The following is a 17,527-nucleotide window of genomic DNA, read 5'->3' as shown; positions in this document are numbered from 1 at the left end:
CACACTGCGACCCCACTAAGCTGATGCATCAGTACTCGTCCATGTTGACCATCTACTTGGAATCACAGGTTGGCAAGAAAACAAAAGTACTCTGGAAGGGGGGACGTCAATGTCCATCATCAAGAATGGCTTGATAGCACTACTATAGATGAAGCTGGCTGAGCCTGAAAGGACATAGCTGCTAGACTGGGTCTCTGGCAGGGAGTGAGGAAGTCAACAAGAAGGAAAAAACATCCTCACCAATGTGCCTGCTGCCGACACATCTGTCCATGATGGTACTGGTAGGAGTGACCACCACCCAGTCCTTGTGGAGATGAAGTCCCTTCTTCACACTGGGGATATCTTCCATCTTGCTAAATGGGATGGATTTTGAACAGAACCAGCAACTCAAGACTGGGCATCCACGAGGTGCTGTAGGTCATCAGCAGCAACAGAGTTGTACTCGGCCACAATCTGTAACCTCGTGGCCTGGCATATAAGACATAGGAGCAGAAATTGAACATTCGACCCATTGAGTGTGCTCCGCCATTCAATGTGAGCATGACTGATCTGATGTAATAATCCACTTTCCCGCCGTTTCCCCATAACCCTTGATTCCCTTACTGATTAAAAATCTGTCCATCACCGCCTTGAATGTACGAAACGACCCAACCTCTCCAGCTCTCTGCAGTAAAGAATTCCACAGATTCTCTACTCTGAGAGATGAAATATGTCCTCATCTCAGCCTTAAATGGGTGATCCCTTACACCGAAATATGCCCTCTTTTCCTACACTTTCGCACAAGGGGAAACAACCTCTCAGCATCTAGCCTGTCAAACCCACTGCAAATCCTATATGTCTCCATAAGGGCGCCTCTCAATTCTCTAAACTCCAATGAGTACAGGCCCAATTTACTTAATCTCTCCTCATAAGAAAATCCCTTTATACTCGGGATCAACCTTGTGAACCTTCTCTAGACGGTCTCCAATACCACTATATCTTTCCTTCGATAAGGGGATCAAAACTGTCTACAGTATTCCAGACACAAGAACAGAAAATACTGGACAATCTCAGCAGGTCTGACAGCATCTATGGAGAGAAATGGGAGCTAACGTTTCAAGTCTGGCTGACACTTTGTCAAACCTGAGATTGGCCAGTATCTGTTTTTGTTTCAGATTCCAGCATCCGCAGTAATTTTCTTTTATCTGCAGTATTGCAGGAGTGGTCCAACTAGTATCTTGTATAATTTTAGCAAGAGCCCCCCCTACTTTGGGCGAAATTCTCCCAAAACTGGAGAAATCGTCAAACTGCCGTAAAACCCGGGCGGGTTTTACGGCATCGCGCCCCTTCCCGACGGGGGACCGATTCTGGTCCCCCGTCGGGGCTAGCAGCCCGACGTCGGAGGCTCCGACAAGTCGGGCTTAACGAAAATCGTTAAGCCCGCTTGTCGGACTTAGCGCCGGCTGACGCGTCATATGACGTCAGCCGCGCATGCGCAGGTGGGAAGACTCCACCCGCGCATGCGCGGGTGACGTCATCGCGTTTTTGCGCGAAACCCGCGCATGCGCGGTCCGGGTTGCCCCTCAGCCGCCCCGCGTATTGATACTGCGGGGCGGCGGAAGGACAAATAGTGCGCGGGCATCGGGCCCGCTGCCCGCGATCGGTGGGCACCGATCGCGGGCCCATGGCACCCTTGGCACGGCCGTGGTACTGCCGTGCCAATCGGTGCCATGGTTATTTTTTTCCAGGTGGTCACGACGTTTTTACGAACGGCAGGACCAGGTGTGTTTGCCGTTCGTAAAAAAGTCGTAAAGGGCTGGGACTTCGGCCCTTCTAACAGCTGTGAATCGCTGCCGGCCGTAAAAAAACGGCGGCAGCGATTCGTGTTGGGATTTCGGCGGGGGGGGGGGGAGAATAGCGGGAGGGCGTCAAAAAAGTCGGGAAGGCCCTCCCGCTATTCTCCCACCCGTCGTGGGGGGGGGAGAATTTCGCCCTTTATACTCCATTCCCTTTGAAATAAAGGCCAATGTTTCTTTTGCCTGCTGAATTTGATTGCTAGCTTTTTGTGATTTATGCCCGAGAACTCCCAAATCCCTCTGTGCTGCAGCTTTCTGCAGTCTTTCTCCATTTAAATAATATTCAGCTCCTTTATTTTACCTACCAAAGTTTAAAACTTCACGTTTTCCTACATTATATTGCATCTGTAAAATTTTCACTTAACCAGCAAATATCCCTCTGCAGACTCGTGTGTCATCCTTATCACTTACCTTCCCACTTATGTTTATGTCATCCGCAAACCTGGCAATAGTGCATTCACGTCCCTTGTCCAAGTCATTCAGAAAGTTAATAATTGGTGCCCCAGCACTGATAATTTTGCCACTCCACTAGTTACAGGTTTCCATCCTGAAATCTCCCTCTTATCCCAACCCTCTGGCCAGGATCTTCCAATCCCAGTGCGCCACGCTATCGCTGCTAATGAAAATGGAGAATTTGGTGCTCAGCCAAATCTCCCATTCACTGCAGCCGGACTGGAGAATCCAGTTGGCATGAACGGTCGGAGAATCCGACCCTCTGTCCACTATCAGTTAGGCAATTCTCTATCCATGCCAATATACTACCCCCAATACCATGGGCTCTTATTAAATAACCTTTTGTGTGGTACCTTATCGAATGCTTTCTGCATCTACTGCTTCCCCTTTATCTATCCTACTCATTACCACCTTAAAGAATTCTAATAAATTTTCCAGGCATAATTTCCCCTTCATGAGCCATGCTGACAAATAAAAAGTATCACCGTTATTATTTCCACAGCCTCAGGCCCTTAAGAGAATATGCTCACTTGGGTCTGTCTCTTCCATTGTATATATTTAAGGAAACCCTTGCTGTTCATTTTTATATTACTTGCTATTTTGCTCTCAATTTTTACTGAGAGTGTTTTGTTTTGTGGCCATTTTTGTTTTTTAAAAACTTTCCCAATCTTCTGGCAGCTATTTAGGCATTGATACCCAGAGTGTGACAGGAAGGGACAGAGTGGAACGTCCGGTGGCGGCCGCGCGAGGGTAGGCTGCGTACTTGGCAGCTCCCGCCGCGAACGGACTAATGGGCCCTTTTTAGGAGTTTCAGCGGCTCCTCCTCGGTGAAATTCAGTGGGACAAGCAACGCTGGTAAGGTTCCCCGCTTCGGTTTATGGAGGGGACCAGGAGCAGAGCGGTAAAGCAGGCGAATGCTGAGAAGCGGGTGGGACGGGTGCGGGAACACAAAATGGCGGCCGGCTCGGATCAGGCAGCATGGGCCCAGTGGTTGCGGGAACAGCAGGAGTTTCTCAGAAGCTGTTTTGCAGACCTTAAAACAGAGATGCTGGCTCCGATGAAGGCCTCAATGGAGAAAATGGTGGAGACCCAGAAGATGCAGGTGAAGGCGATCAAGGAGATCGAGAAAAAGGTCTTGGATAACGAAGATGAAATACTGGGTCTGGCCATCAGCGTGGAGGCGCACGATGCCTTGCAGAAGAGGTGGCAGGAGAGATTGGAAGACCTTGAAAACAGGTACAGGAGGCAAAACCTGCAAATTCTGGGCCTCCCTGAGGGTGCGGCGGGGTCGGATGCGAGCGCATTTGTGACCACGTTGCTGGGGACTCTGATGGGGACGGGGGCATTTCCTCGGCCTCTGGAACTGGATGGGGCGCACAGAGTCCTCGCAAGGAAGCCCAAGACTAACGAACCACCGAGGGCTATGGTGGTACGATTCCACCGCTCTCAGACAAGGAACGTGTCTTGCGATGGGCCAAGAAGGAGTGGAGCAGCAGGTGGGAGAACAGCGTAATTCGCATATACAAGGACCTGGGATCAGAACTGGCCAAGAGGCGCGCTGGATTCAACTGGGCTATAATGGCCCTCCACAACAAAGGGGTGAAGGGCTGCTGCACCTGGCGAGGTTTTGGGTCATGTATCAAGACCGGCAGCACTACTTCGATATGCAAGACGAGGCGGGGACATTTATCAAACAGGAAAAGTTGGACTCGAGCTAAAGGACAGCCACACTTTGATGATACGCTCTGGTTGGGATGTGTAACACATGCTGTCCTAACGTAAGATTGGGAGTAATGTTAATCGTTTGAGGGGGCTGGGGAGGTGGCTGGAGGGAGCTATGTTATGTTGTTTCATTTTTTTGTTCCCTGTTTCTCTGGCCATGCTCTCTGCTTTTGTGGAATTCAGCCACAGAGGGAGGAGAGGGGCCCTATACCTAGGGCTGCTCTTCAGGCATCTGGAGCCGTTTCTTTTGTGGGACCGGGTTAGCGCCCGGGGTGTGTTTCTTGTTTCACTGGAGGGGGGGGGGGGGGGGGGGGATATTCTTTTGGGGGCTATTAAGGCGGTTAAATTGGGCTTTTCATAGGAAGAGAGGGGCCCGAATAACGAGGCAACAGGATGATCGGATTCAGAGGCGGGAGCTTCTGGTGTCAGCATGGGTCAGCTGACTCACGGAAGCGTAATGGGGGGAGAGTTAGTGTTAAGCTGGTGCTTGACTTGGGGGATTGGGATCGTGGGGCTGCTGGGCGGGGTGTGGTGGGATGCTGCTTTGCTGACAGAAGAGGAGCCAACTGTGGGGAACAGATGGAGAGTCGGGGGGTTGGGGCCTCCAGTGGGAAAGCTCGAGTAAGTGGGGGACGCGGGCTTGGGGCAGGCTGAAAAATGGGGGTGGCTAGTCGGGGGGGGGGGGGGGGGGAGAACCCCCACCCCCCATCCAGGCTGATCACATGGAATGTGAGGGGTATGAATGGGCGGGTCAAGAGGGCTCGCGTGTTCTCGCACCTAAAGCGGTTAAAGGTGGACGCAGCCATGCTACAGGAGACTCATCTTAAACTCTCAGATCAAACAAGATTGAGAAAGGGGTGAGTGGGCCAGGTGTTCCATTCGGGGCTGGATTCAAAGACCAGAGGATTAGCAATTCTGGTCAGTAAATAGGTGGCATTTGAGGCAGGGAGTAATGTGGCTGATAAAGGGGACAGATACATAATGGTGAGTGGGAAGCTACAGGGGACCCGGGTGGTGCTAGTGAACGTCTATGTCCCGAATTGGGATGACGTGGAATTCATGAGACGCATACTGGGAAAAATCCCGGACGTAGACTCACATAATTTGATCATGAGGGGTGACTTCAACACAGTATTGGACCGGTCAAAGTCCAGGTCAGGAAAGCGGCCGGCAGCAGCTAAGGAACTGAGGGGTTTCATGGAACAGATGGGGGGCATAGACCCATGGAGGTTCGCTCGGCCGAGGGTTAAGGAGTTCTCTTTTTTTCTCCCACGCCCACAAAGTTTATTCCCGTATAGTTTATTTTTGCTGTGAGCAAGGCGTTAATGCCAAAGGTGGAGGGGACGGAATACTCGTCGGCCATTGCAGTCTCTGACCATGTTCCGCACTGGGTGGACTTGCGACTTGGTGAAGAGAGAGGGCCTCGCCCACTCTGGAGGCTAGATGTGGGACTGCTAGCGGATGACGAGGTTTGTGGGCAGATAAAAAGGAACATCCAAAACTACTTGGAAACAAACGATAGGGGAGAAGTAACAGCGACTACGGTTTGGGAGGCTCTGAAGGCAGTTATTAGAGGGGAGTTAATTTCTATCAGATCCCATGGGGAGAAGAATGAAACAGTGGAGAGGGAGAGAGGCTAGTTGAGGAGGTACTCAGAGTAGACAGGAGCTACGTGGAGACCCCCGAGACGGGGCTACTGATGGAGCGCCGGAGACCCCCGAGACGGGGCTACTGATGGAGCGCCGAAGACTGCAGGCGGAGTTTGATCTGCTGACCACAGGGCAAGCGGTAGCACAGCTGAGGCAGATTAAAGGGGCAGTCTAAGAGTATGGGGAGAAAGCGAGCAGAATGCTGGCGCACCAACTTCGTAGGAGAGAGGCGGCCATGGAAATTGGGGGAGTCATGGGTAAGGAAGATAATACGGTTTTGGATCCAGAGGAGATAAACAAAGTCTTTAAGGTGTTTTATGGTAAACTGTACGAGTTAGAACCCCCAGCGGGAGGGAACGGGATGAAGCAATTTATGGACCAATTGAGGTTTCCAAAGGTGGAAGAGGATCTGGTGGAGGGACTGGGGGCCCCGATAGAGTTGGAGGAGATTGTTAAGGGCCTAGGGAGTATGCAGGCGGGCAAGGCCCCGGGGCCGGATGACTATCCTGTAGAATTCTACAATAAATTTTTCGAACTGTTGAGTCCACTCCTGCTAAGGACCTTTAACGAGGCTAAAGAGAGAGGGACCCTCCCCCCAACAATGTCACGGGCCTCGATCTCTCTCATTCTCAAATGGGAGGAAGATCCGCTACAATGTGGGTCCTACAGACTGATATCGCTCTTGAGCTTAGATGCCAAGATTCACAGAATTTACAGCGCAGAAGGAGGCCATTCGGCCCATCGAGTCTGCACCGGCTCTTGGAACGAGCACCCTACCCAAGGTCAACACCTCCACCCTATCCCCATTACCCCATAACCCAGTAACCCCACCCAACACCAAGGGCAATTTTGGACACTAAGGGCAATTTATCATGGCCAATCCACCTAACCTGCACATCTTTGGACTGTGGGAGGAAACCGGAGCACCCGGAGGAAACCCACGCACACACAGGGAGGATGTGCAGACTCCGCACAGACAGTGACCCAAGCCGGAATCGAACCTGGGACCCTGGAGCTGAGAAGCGATTGTGCTATCCACAATGCTACCGTGCTGCCCCGGGCCGCTAGAATAGAGGACTGTGTCCCGGGGTGAAAGGGGACGATTAGACAGGCTTCATTAAGGGTAGGCAATTGAACTCCAATGTACGGAGGCTCATAAACATTATTATGATGCTCTCAGAAGGAGGGGAGGCAGAAGTAGTGGCTGCGATGGATGCAGAGAATGCCTTTGACCGGGTGGAATGGGGGTACCTGTGGGAAAGGCTAAGAAGGTTTGGATTCGGTGAGGGATTCATAGAACATAGAACATAGACATATGGTGGGTCCAACTACTATATCAGGCCCGTGTACCAAGTGTATGCACGAACAGGGTGAGGTCGGAGTATTTTAGGCTTCACTGAGGGATGAGGCAGGGGTGCCACCTCTCCCCATTACTATTCGCCCTTGCAATAGAGCCGTTGGCCATAGCGCTGCGGACTTCAAAGAACTGGCGGGAGTTGGTTTGGGGCGGGGGGAAGGAGCATCGGGTCTCGCTCTATGTGGATGATCTGCTCCTGTATATTTCGGACCCACTAGAGGGGATGGGGGAGATCATGCAGATTCTGAGGGACTTCGGTAATTTTTCGGGGCACAAATTAAACGAGAAGAAAAGCGAGATGTTCGTGATCCAAGCTAAGGGGCAGGAAAAGAGACTGGGAGAGCTCCTGCTTAAGATGGTAGAAAAGTGCTTTCGGAAGCGAGGGATACAGATGCTCGAAACTGGGATGCCCACCACAAGCTTAACTTGACCCAGCTGGTAGAGCAGATGGAGGGGGACTTTAAAAGGTGGGACATGCTCCGGCTTTCTCTAGCAGGGAGGGTACAGACCGCTAAGGTGACAGTCCTCCCCAGATTTTTGTTTGTCTTACAGTGCCTTCCCTTCTTAGAACATAGAACATAGAACGATACAGCGCAGTACAGGCCCTTCGGCCCTCGATGTTGCACCGACATGGAAAAAAAAAAACTAAAGGCCATCTAACCTACACTATGCCCTTATCATCCATATGCTTATCCAATAAATTTTTAAATGCCCTCAATGTTGGCGAGTTCACTACTGTTGCAGGTAGGGCATTCCACGGCCTCACCACTCTTTGCGTAAAAAACCCACCTCTGACCTCTGTCCTATATCTATTACCCCTCAATTTAAGGCTATGTCCCCTCGTGCTAGCCACCTCCATCCGCGGGAGAAGGCTCTCGCTGTCCACCCTATCTAACCCTCTGATCATTTTGTATGCCTCTATTAAGTCACCCCTAAGTCCTTCTTTAAGCGGGTGAACAAGACAATTTTGGTATTTGTATGGGCAAATAAGACCCCGCGAATAAAGAGACTATCTGGAGCGCAGTCCGGGGGGCGGGGCGGTGATGGGCTGGCGCTGCTGAATTTTTGCAGCTACTACTGGGCGGCTAATATTGCCATGATTAGGAAATGGGTCTTGGGGGAGGGGTCGACGTAGGAGCGGTTAGAGGCGGCCTCATGTAAAGGCACCAGCTTCAGGGCACTCGTAACGGCACCTCTGGCCGGTGCGCTACTCCTCAAGTCCGGTGGTGTCGGTTGCACTAAGGATTTGGGGTCAGTGGAGAAGACACAGGGAGGTGGAGGGAGCCTCAGTTTGGACCCCGATACGCAACAACCACAGATTTGGCCCGGGCAAGATAGACGGTGGGTTTCAAAGCTGGCATAGGGCAATTATTAAAAGGATGGGGGACCTGTTTATAGATGGGACATTTCCCAGCTTGAAAACGCTGGAGGAGAAATTTGGTTACCTTGGCACATCTTTAACTATGGCTTGGGCCTCCTTTTCGACGGAGGAGTGCCGGATTTTGGAGGCATGGAGGGTGTGGGAAAAGAATGCCATGGGCCTGCCTGCCTGGTTGAGGGTGGAGGCCAGAACGACGGCTGATGCATCGCTCTCCACTTGGAATGGTAACGTCTCGTTGACCGTGTGCATCGCGGCCTTGGCAATGTTGGCCTTGATACCGTTGAAGGCCTGGTGTGCCTCGGCCGTCAGTGGAGGAAAATGGAGGATTGGATGAGTGGGTGGGCCTTGTCCACATAGTTTGGGAGCCACTGGGCGTAATACAAAAAGAACCCCAGGCACCATTTGAGGGCCTTGGGACCGTGGGGGAGGGGGAGTTCCATGAGGGGATGCATGCGATCGGGGTCGGGCCCCAGAACTCGGTTCTGGACCACATAGCTGAGGATGGCTAAGCCGTTCGTGCTGAACACGCACTTTTCCTTGTTATATGTGAGGTTGAGGAGAGTGGCGGTGTGGAGAAATTTGGCAAGATTGGCGTCATGGTCCTGCTGATCGTGGCCGCAGATGGTGACATTGTCCAGGTAAGGGAAGGTGGCCCGCAGTCCGTACCTGTCAACCATTTGGTCCATCTCCCGTTGGAAGACCGAGACCCCATTGGTGACGCCGAAGGGGACCCTAAGAAAGTGGTAAAGGCGGCCGTCTGCTTCGAACGCAGTGTATGGGCGGTCCGCCTTACGGATGGGGAGCTGGTGGTAGGCAGATTTCAGGTCCACTGTCGAGAAGACCCGGTACTGTGCAATCTGATTGACCATATCAGATATGCGTGGGAGGGGGTATGCGTTGAGCTGCGTGCACCAATTGATGGTCTGACTGTAGTCAACGACCATCCTATTTTTCTCCCCAGTTTTGACTACTACCACTTGGGCTCTCCAAGGGCTGTTGCTGGCTTCGATGATGCCTTCCCGAAGCAGCCGCTGGACTTCAGACCTGATGAAGGTCCTGTCCTGGCCACTGTACCATCTGCTCCTGGTGGCGACGGGTTTGCAATCTGGGGTTAGGTTTGCAAAAAGGGAAGGTGGGTCGCCCTTGAGGGTCGTGAGGCCGCACACAGTAAGGGGTGGTAGAGGTCCGCCGAATTTCAGGGTTAGGCTCTGGAAGATGCACTGGAAGTCCAGGCCGAGTAGCAGGGCAGCGTAGAGGTTGGGGAGGATATAGAGTGGAAGCCGCTGAACTCCACGCCCTGGACAGTGAGAGTGGCGATGCAGTACCCCCGGATCGCCACGGAGTGGGATTTGGAGGCCAGGGAGATTCTCTGATTGGCAGGATGTACCGCGAGGGATAGTGGATCATGAAATCACTCAGCAAGATGTATCTGAGTTGATGTTCCCCAAAGTTCTCCTTTAAACTGAAATTCCTCAGTCTTAATTTCTTCGCCTTTATTTACTCCTTCAGTCTTGGGGCTTTTTAATGCTAAGTTTGGTCCCACTTGATCAATTTTTCCTGATTTAGTCTTTTGCTTTTTAAAAAAACTTTAAATATGTGTCTTTGGGTGTGATTTAAACAAATGGAAACTATGTTCCATTGCGAGTGCCTGTAGTCACATGTTTCCCGGCGTTTGAGCGCCACAAAACGCTATCTAACGTGACTCCGGTTAGATACGGGGCCTCAGTGGGGAATGCATGGCCGAGTCTGCACTTAGTCCCTGCTCGCCGGAACTCCTTAGTGCAGGCAGGGATTTTTAAATGGCATTCAGATCTCTTGAGCCCACCTCCCCCGATCCCCAACTCGCTGTAAGGGGATCCCCGAGCCCTCCCTCACACCCCCACAGGGTACTTCCCCACCCGATCAGCGGCATACAAAAAATGCCAGCTTGGCAATGCCAGCCTGGCTGTGCCCCAGCCTGGTGGAACTGCCAGGGTGCCAGACTGGCACTGCCAAGGTGTACAGGTGGCACCATCGGTGCCAGGGTATCACATTGCCCAGAGGGCATGCACCTGGGGACCTCCAATCCCCTAGGAGACCCCCACAAGTGCCGTTTTGCGTGGTCCCTGTTTGTGGAGACCAGTACTGAATGGTGCTCCCCGAGGTCACCAGGGTGAAGGGAATAGATCGCAATGCCTTGGTTACCTCAGGGAACTTCTTTTTAGAGTGGGACTAGCTGTCTCACTCTACTATGCAGATTTGCCAAAAATAATCCCACCCACAATGGGCGGGCTTCACATCGCGACGTCTCACGGGATCGCGTTAGATCTCACGGGGTGTGGCGAGCTGGGCAGAGTCTCCTATCATTTACTCCGTCTCTCTGGGGCGGAGTCTCCTGTCATTTACCGGCCATGTTGAACCTCGGCACACTACATTTTGGACGCAGCGTGACTGGTAGATCTTTGTCTTGATTTTTCAGTTGGAAAAATCAATGACATTCATCTTATTACAATATTTTGTAATTTTCATTAAATGCCTGTAAAAATGAACTTCAAATTTTTTGCCTTGGCCGCTTATTTATTTATTTCTGCTCAAAGAAATTCCTTAAGCAAGAGGAAACTTTACACTCTGTAATGACGCATACAACAAGCTGGTGCTTTAAAAACCTAAAGATTGAAGTACTAAAGAATAACAGAGGGAGGCCATGGTGGGGTTCCAACCTCCACCAGGCGATAGGAACTAGGAGCAAATAATTGAAAAATGTTAATGTTCAGTTTAGAAGGCTGATATTTTTTTTAAAAAGAAAGGCAAACTGAAAAAATAAGCAATTCTACGATTTTGTTTGTCCAGTGAATCTTGGTTTTATGGCAATGAAAATATTAATAGGAGTGCAGAATGGAATATTTGCACCTTGGAAGAAATAATGGACGTGGTATTAATTTAAGAGATAAACAAGAATGATTATGGTGAAGAGATTTGAAATTTAACATGAGAAGAACTGCCTGTAAAATTACGAGCTTTTTCGTAGATTAATAGCAAATAAGTACAGATATAAACATTTGCCCAACTCAGGATTATTTTATAAAATAAATGTGTTCTCTCAGTTTTAGCTTGATAGATTAGTTTACAGATCTCCTGTACCAAGCACGATTCTCGGGTTATGATCCAAGCTGCTGCAAAGTCCCTCTGGAGCTCTGCAGCCAGCAAGCTACTTGTGCACAGGGGATTTCTGCTCTGATTGCCACTGATTTATGTTTTAGGATGAACCACAATGATACAATCAGGATTCTATAATAATCCTTGGAACTAGAATGACATTAATTCTAATTGATTATTCCTTTATAATGTTGTTGATATAAAATAAAATGAATTGGAATGAGTTTTTTGTATAATATCTCTTTAGAAATCTTGAAGGCCATGAAGCTGGGACGGTGTATCAAAAATATATGGAGATGCTAACTTTACTGGATGAGTATGAGGAACACATTTACTTGTCATGGACAAGTGGGGTCCATGAAATCTGCCAGTTCAACTTGGATCAGTCAATTATCAAGCGTAATTTTGAAACTGGTTTTCTCAGTGTGAACTTTGACCATCAGGTACAATACTGGTTAATATTCAGATTCAAATTTATTAAAATGAAGCCTGTAAAATTAGATGTTTTGAATTCATGTAAGGATTTCTTAGTTCTTCGTAACTTGGTGACCATTTATGTAGTTGCTGTGGGGTATCTGTAGGAACTCCCAGCAAAGTTACATCGGGAAAATACTGGTGTAAACTTTACCTTAGCATAACATGTTACTGGGTCAAACTTGAATTGTAGGGAGTGAAATTCACACCAGTTCCCACACAGCTCGGATGGGAAAGAATCAGGGGCGGGATTCTCCCATCGGGCGGCAAGTGCCAACGCCAGCGTACAAAAAGGGAGTGTTTTACTCCGGCGTCTCCGCCCGTTCCGCTTTTTGTTGACGGCCGCTCGGCCCATTCGGGCTGGAGAATCGGCGCGCTGGCCCATGCCAGCCCGGGCCGGAGAGTTGGCGCATGCCCCGACCGGCGCCACGCCGGCCCCAGTTGCCCGATTCTCTGCACTGCGGAGAATCACATCCCGGCATTGAGGCGATGCCCCCGGCGAGGGGGCCGGAGAATTCCACCCCAGAGGTCACACCAAAAGAATGCAGTCCATCCCCATAAAATTGGAAGAGTTTGTTTCTCAAAAGCTGCTTTAGGAACCTGCATGAGGATCTCAAACCATGGTCCACAACAAATACTGCTCTCAATGGCTATGAAGGAGGCCACTGTCAACACATTTTACAGAACAGGCTCTTTTCAGGCTCCAGGGGATCTCTGTGACAGGGAGATGCAAGGCCAGGCATACAAAGAATATTGATGCCATGTGTCATAGAGTATGCTCTTCATTACTTTATATATCATTGCCTGGGAACAGAGAGAAAGTCCCATAAAGTTAGAATGGAATTGGTGGCTTCCCCAAGAGCAATCAGTACACCCATATTTCATGCAAGTTGCTCAAAGTGCTGAAATAAAACTAGAAATTCAGTGGATGCTGACTGTGTAGGTGGAGGGTATTGTAGTTGGAGGTGTCTGCTGCCTTCAGCATTACCAGATCCACATGCTGCCTACCCTGGAGATAACACTGAAAAGCTAAGTATTTTTTAAAAGCTTGAGTATGGAGCACCTTTTTGATTGACTCTTGCATTAGATCCCCTCACAGCAAACCAATATTGCTGCTCCCTGCCATACTGCTGAGTTAATTAATAAATAAGTGAGGCTGGATGATCAATTGGCCGTGAACCTGCAACAGACTTGTTCAGGTGAATGCAGTGGATGCTACATCCGAATCACACCCTAACTTGGTCATGGTCCAATTTCTGAGTCCAAATGTTTTGAAACTGTGGTCGATTCTGATTTGTAATTAACTGAACTGAATAAAATATAGAAAGGTGTTAGAATAGAAATAACGTAGCCTCAATCTGCCAGAATTTTGCAAAAGAAGATACAGAAGCAAGAAAAAGAACACACGAAGCCTGAAAGCAATTTCCTGCAACATGTGTTTTTCTGAACTGTGTTAAGAACCCAGCTCACGTTAGATATGAGGGTATCCCAAAGCCCAGAAGGATAATTGGAACACCGGTCTTTAGTGGTATATATTTTCAATTTGAGATATTGTGAGAAAAGCTATGCAAACCAAGGAGGAACAGTCCAATCGTTTTATGATCAATTAATTAAGAATGTTTATGGACTTAACAGAAAAACACACGACAAGAAGGACTACACTGTAACAGTACACTTAACTACACTGATGGCTACGCACATGCTGTATCACATGAAGGACCCCTTTTTTTCCAGCTACCTACGTTTCCTGAACTCTGAGACACCCCTTTTTCCCAAACAACATCCAATATTATATAACTCTATGAGCTAAATCCAGCAGATAATTACCATGCACAGGTCCACGTTTGAGTAAACCATCTTCAGTTTCAACGAAGGCGTAATTTTCTTGGTTCGAGTTTTTGATTTTAACCAGCCGCCTTTCAGCAATAACTTGTTTTCGGGGAGACTGTTTTCATATAATTTACAGTGCAGAAGAAGCCATTCAGCCCAGCGAGTCTGCATCGGTCCGTGGAAAGAGCAACTCCACCCTCCCCACCCAACCTTTTTGAATACTAAGGCCAATTTGGCATGGCCAGTCTACCTAACCTGCACATCTTTGGACTGTAGGAGAAACTGGAGCACCTGGAGGAAACCCACGTAGACACGGAGAGAACGTGCAGACTCCGCACAGACAGTGACCCAAGCTGGGAATCGAACCTGGGACCCTGGAGCTTTGAAGCAACTGTGCTAACCACTGTGTTACCGTGTTGCCTTCTTTGCAGCTGGGTGTGGCTGTGATGGTAGCTGCTGCTATTGTGTCCCTTTCTCCAATTATTATGGATATATTATTCTTTCCCTTTGAAATTAACCACCCTGACAGCCCAGTTTTTAAGCATAAACGTGCCAATTCCCTTATTTCTCCACCTTGAAGTTAGCTCTTATACACCCCACTGTTTTCCCCTACTTACATAGATAGACACTTGCTTTTCTCACTGGTATGCCAATTTGCATATCAAAACATACCTTCAGACAGCTGCCCTTATCAATTCGCCTTTTTATTTTATCCCAATTTTATTTTTTAATTTTAATTTCCCCAATTCTTAACAAATTGATGAACGCCAAACAAAAACAGAAAACTGGATAAACTCAGTAGCTCAGGCAGCAAGGGCCTGTGGAGAGAGCAAAAGAGTTAATGCCACAGGTTGTTAACCTCGTACCGTACCAGAACTGGGAAATTTTAGAAATGTAATAAGTTTAAAACAAGTGAAAAGGGGAAGGGTGGGGAAAGGGGAAACTGTGACAGGGTAGAAGACAGGAAATACTCAATGCAACACGGTAGCACCGTGGTTAGCACAGTTGCCTTCACAGCTCCAAGGTCCCATGTTTGACTCCCGGCTTCGGACACCGTCTGTGCGGAGTCTGCACGTTCTCCCCGTGCCTGCGTGGGGTTCCTCCGGGTGCTCCGGTTTCCTCCCACAGTCCAAAGATGTGCAGGTTAGGTGGATTGGCCATGCTAAATTGCCCTTAGTGTCCAAAACAGTTTGGGTGGGGTTACTGGGTTAGGGTGGAGTTGTGGGCTTGGGTAGGGTGCTCTTTCCAAGGGCCGGTGCAGACTCAATGGGCCGAATGGCCTCCTTCTACACTATAAATTCTATGATTCTATGAAAATGAGTTGGTGGCGCAGTACCAAAGGGTAATGGGGTAGTGAAGAAAAACCACTAGAGGAGATGTGGATGGCAGAATGATCTGTAAAAATAAGAGAAAATCAAGAATAAATTGGAGACGGAGATTACTGTCTGAAATTGTTGAGCTTGATGCTGAGTCCTGAAGGCTGTTAAGGGTCTCATCAAATAGAATCATAGAGTTTACAGTGCAGAAGGAGGCCAATCGGCCCATTGAGTCTGCACCGGCCCTTGGAAAGAGCAGCTCACTTAAGCCCATGCCTCCACCCCATCCCCGTATCCCAGTCACCCCACCTAACCTTTTGGACACTAAGGGATAATTTAGCATGGCCAATCCACCTAGCATGCACAGCTTTGTGAGAGGAAACCTGAGCACCCGGAGGAAACCCACGCAGACACGGGAAGAAAGTGCAGACTCCGCACAGTCACCCGAGGCCAGAATTGACCCCGGATTCCTGGAGCTGTGAGTCAGCAGTGCTAACCACTGTGCCACCATGCTGCCCTTGTAGAGCAGACCTCATTGTGAACAGCAAATACTGTATAATATATTGAAAGAAGTTCAAGCTAATCGTTGTTACATCTGGAAGGAGTGTTTAGGGTTTTGCACGGTGAGGAGATAAGAGTTATAGAGTAGGTGTTTTGTCTCCTGTGCTTACATGGAAAGATGTGGTGGGAAGGGGAGGGTGCATGTACAGTAGCCTGAATTTTGAGGTTTTAATGACCTGAAACTGTCGGCGTTGCCTTAATTGCTCTGTGAAACTGACAGTAACTTCTGGCATCAACGTACTTGCAGTTAAATCCATTAATAAACACTGATTTGACATGAATTTCTATTTTATATTATGCCTGCTGTTAAAAGTTACACTTTGTTGAGTAAACCGTCACTGGGTTTTTAACAACATATTAAATCATGGATGGTCATGATGTGGAGATGCCGGCGTTGGACTGGGGTGAGCACAGTAAGAAGTCTTGCAACACCAGGTTAAAGTCCAACAGGTTTGTTTCAAACACGAGCTTTCGGAGCACTGCTCCTTCCTCAGGTGAATCTCTCTAACAGCATGAAGTAAAAATAAAAATAGAAGTCAAAACTACAGATATACACTCACCCAACTCCCCTTCCACAGTCTACAACACCTCTTCAGTCCCATTCTTCACTTCTGCCCAACCTTTCTGCCTTCACAAACGCCTCTGCCGCCTCCACGTCTCGAAATAGAAGTCACTGGCGTTGTAGGTCACCCTCAGCTTCGCTGGATACACCACTCCAAACCGCACCCCACTGTTGTACAATGCTGTCTTCACTTGTCCAAAAGCCGGTCGTCTCCTTGCCAGTTCCACCGTCAATTCCTGGTAAAATACGAACACCAGCACCAGCCCACTGCACCTCCCGGTTCTGCTTTCCCCAGTTCAAGACCTTCTCCTTCATGTGATACCTCTGAAAACAGTTGATCACAGCCCTTGGCGACTTGTCCAACTTTGGCTTAGGCCTCAGTGACTGATGAGCTTGGTCCAGTTCATACCGAGAGGATTCCTCTCCCTCCCCCATCAGTTCCTCCAACATCGTGGCAAAGTACTCTGTCGGCCTCGAGCCCTCCACCCCCTCGGGCAGGCCCACGATACTCAAATTGTGCCGCCTCGAGCGGTTTTCCAAGACATCCAGCTTTGCTCGCAGCCCCTTATTGGCCTTGACCACTTTCTGCAGCTCATCTCCCATCGAGGCGAGCTGGTCACTGTGCTGCGACATGTCCTCCTCCACTCCCTTCATCTTCTCGCCCTGCTCCCTCACCTAGACTGATGTCTTCGACACAGCCACCCTCACTGGGGCAATTGCCTCCTCCACCAACGCCTTCAATGCCACCGCCATCGCCTTTCTTCGCACCTCCATATGTTTTGCGAACTGCTTCTCCAACTGTTAAGGACATCACCTCAGTCATCTTCTCTGCCGTAAAATGCGACCCCACCCAGCAGCTCAGCCTCCACCATCTTGCCAACTCCCGGGCTGGCCCTCCCACTCGACAGCGAACCCTCACTCCCTCCCTTCACGACTGTTTTCCTTTGACTTTTTGACATTCTTTGTCTTCTTTATACTTTCCTACACCCAATCGTTCACAAATTGACCCCAGGACAGGACATTAAAACTCTTAAAAACATGCCTGAAGCAGGAGCCATCCAACATGCGCTTCCCCTCTACATGCCGCCACCGGAAGTTGTCCTTTATATTCTAACCAATGACAAGCTTCCCGCTGATTCGCATTGACTCCAGTTTTGCTGGAGGTCCTTGATGCCACACTCGGCCAAATGCTGTCTTGCTGCTAAGGACTGTCACTCTCTACCTCACCTTCACCTTCTAACTTCTATGTATT

The 17,527-nt window shown here is 49.3% G+C and overlaps 1 protein-coding gene across 2 annotated transcripts in view; it reads left to right on the top strand.

The window, feature by feature from the left end:
- Nucleotides 1-17,527, top strand: part of LOC119966149 (dynein heavy chain 11, axonemal-like) — a 622,669-nt gene that overhangs the window by 87,202 nt on the left and 517,940 nt on the right. For both annotated transcript variants that reach the window (XM_038797431.1, XM_038797432.1), the window contains exon 12: nt 11,780-11,975. In XM_038797431.1, the coding sequence (XP_038653359.1) occupies nt 11,780-11,975 (196 nt within the window). The remainder of the gene's footprint in view (nt 1-11,779; nt 11,976-17,527) is intronic.

This window comes from Scyliorhinus canicula, chromosome 5 (assembly GCF_902713615.1).
Source record: "Scyliorhinus canicula chromosome 5, sScyCan1.1, whole genome shotgun sequence".
In the NCBI taxonomy this organism is placed as follows: Eukaryota; Metazoa; Chordata; class Chondrichthyes; order Carcharhiniformes; family Scyliorhinidae; genus Scyliorhinus; species Scyliorhinus canicula.
This window is presented reverse-complemented; position numbering and strand designations above follow the sequence as displayed.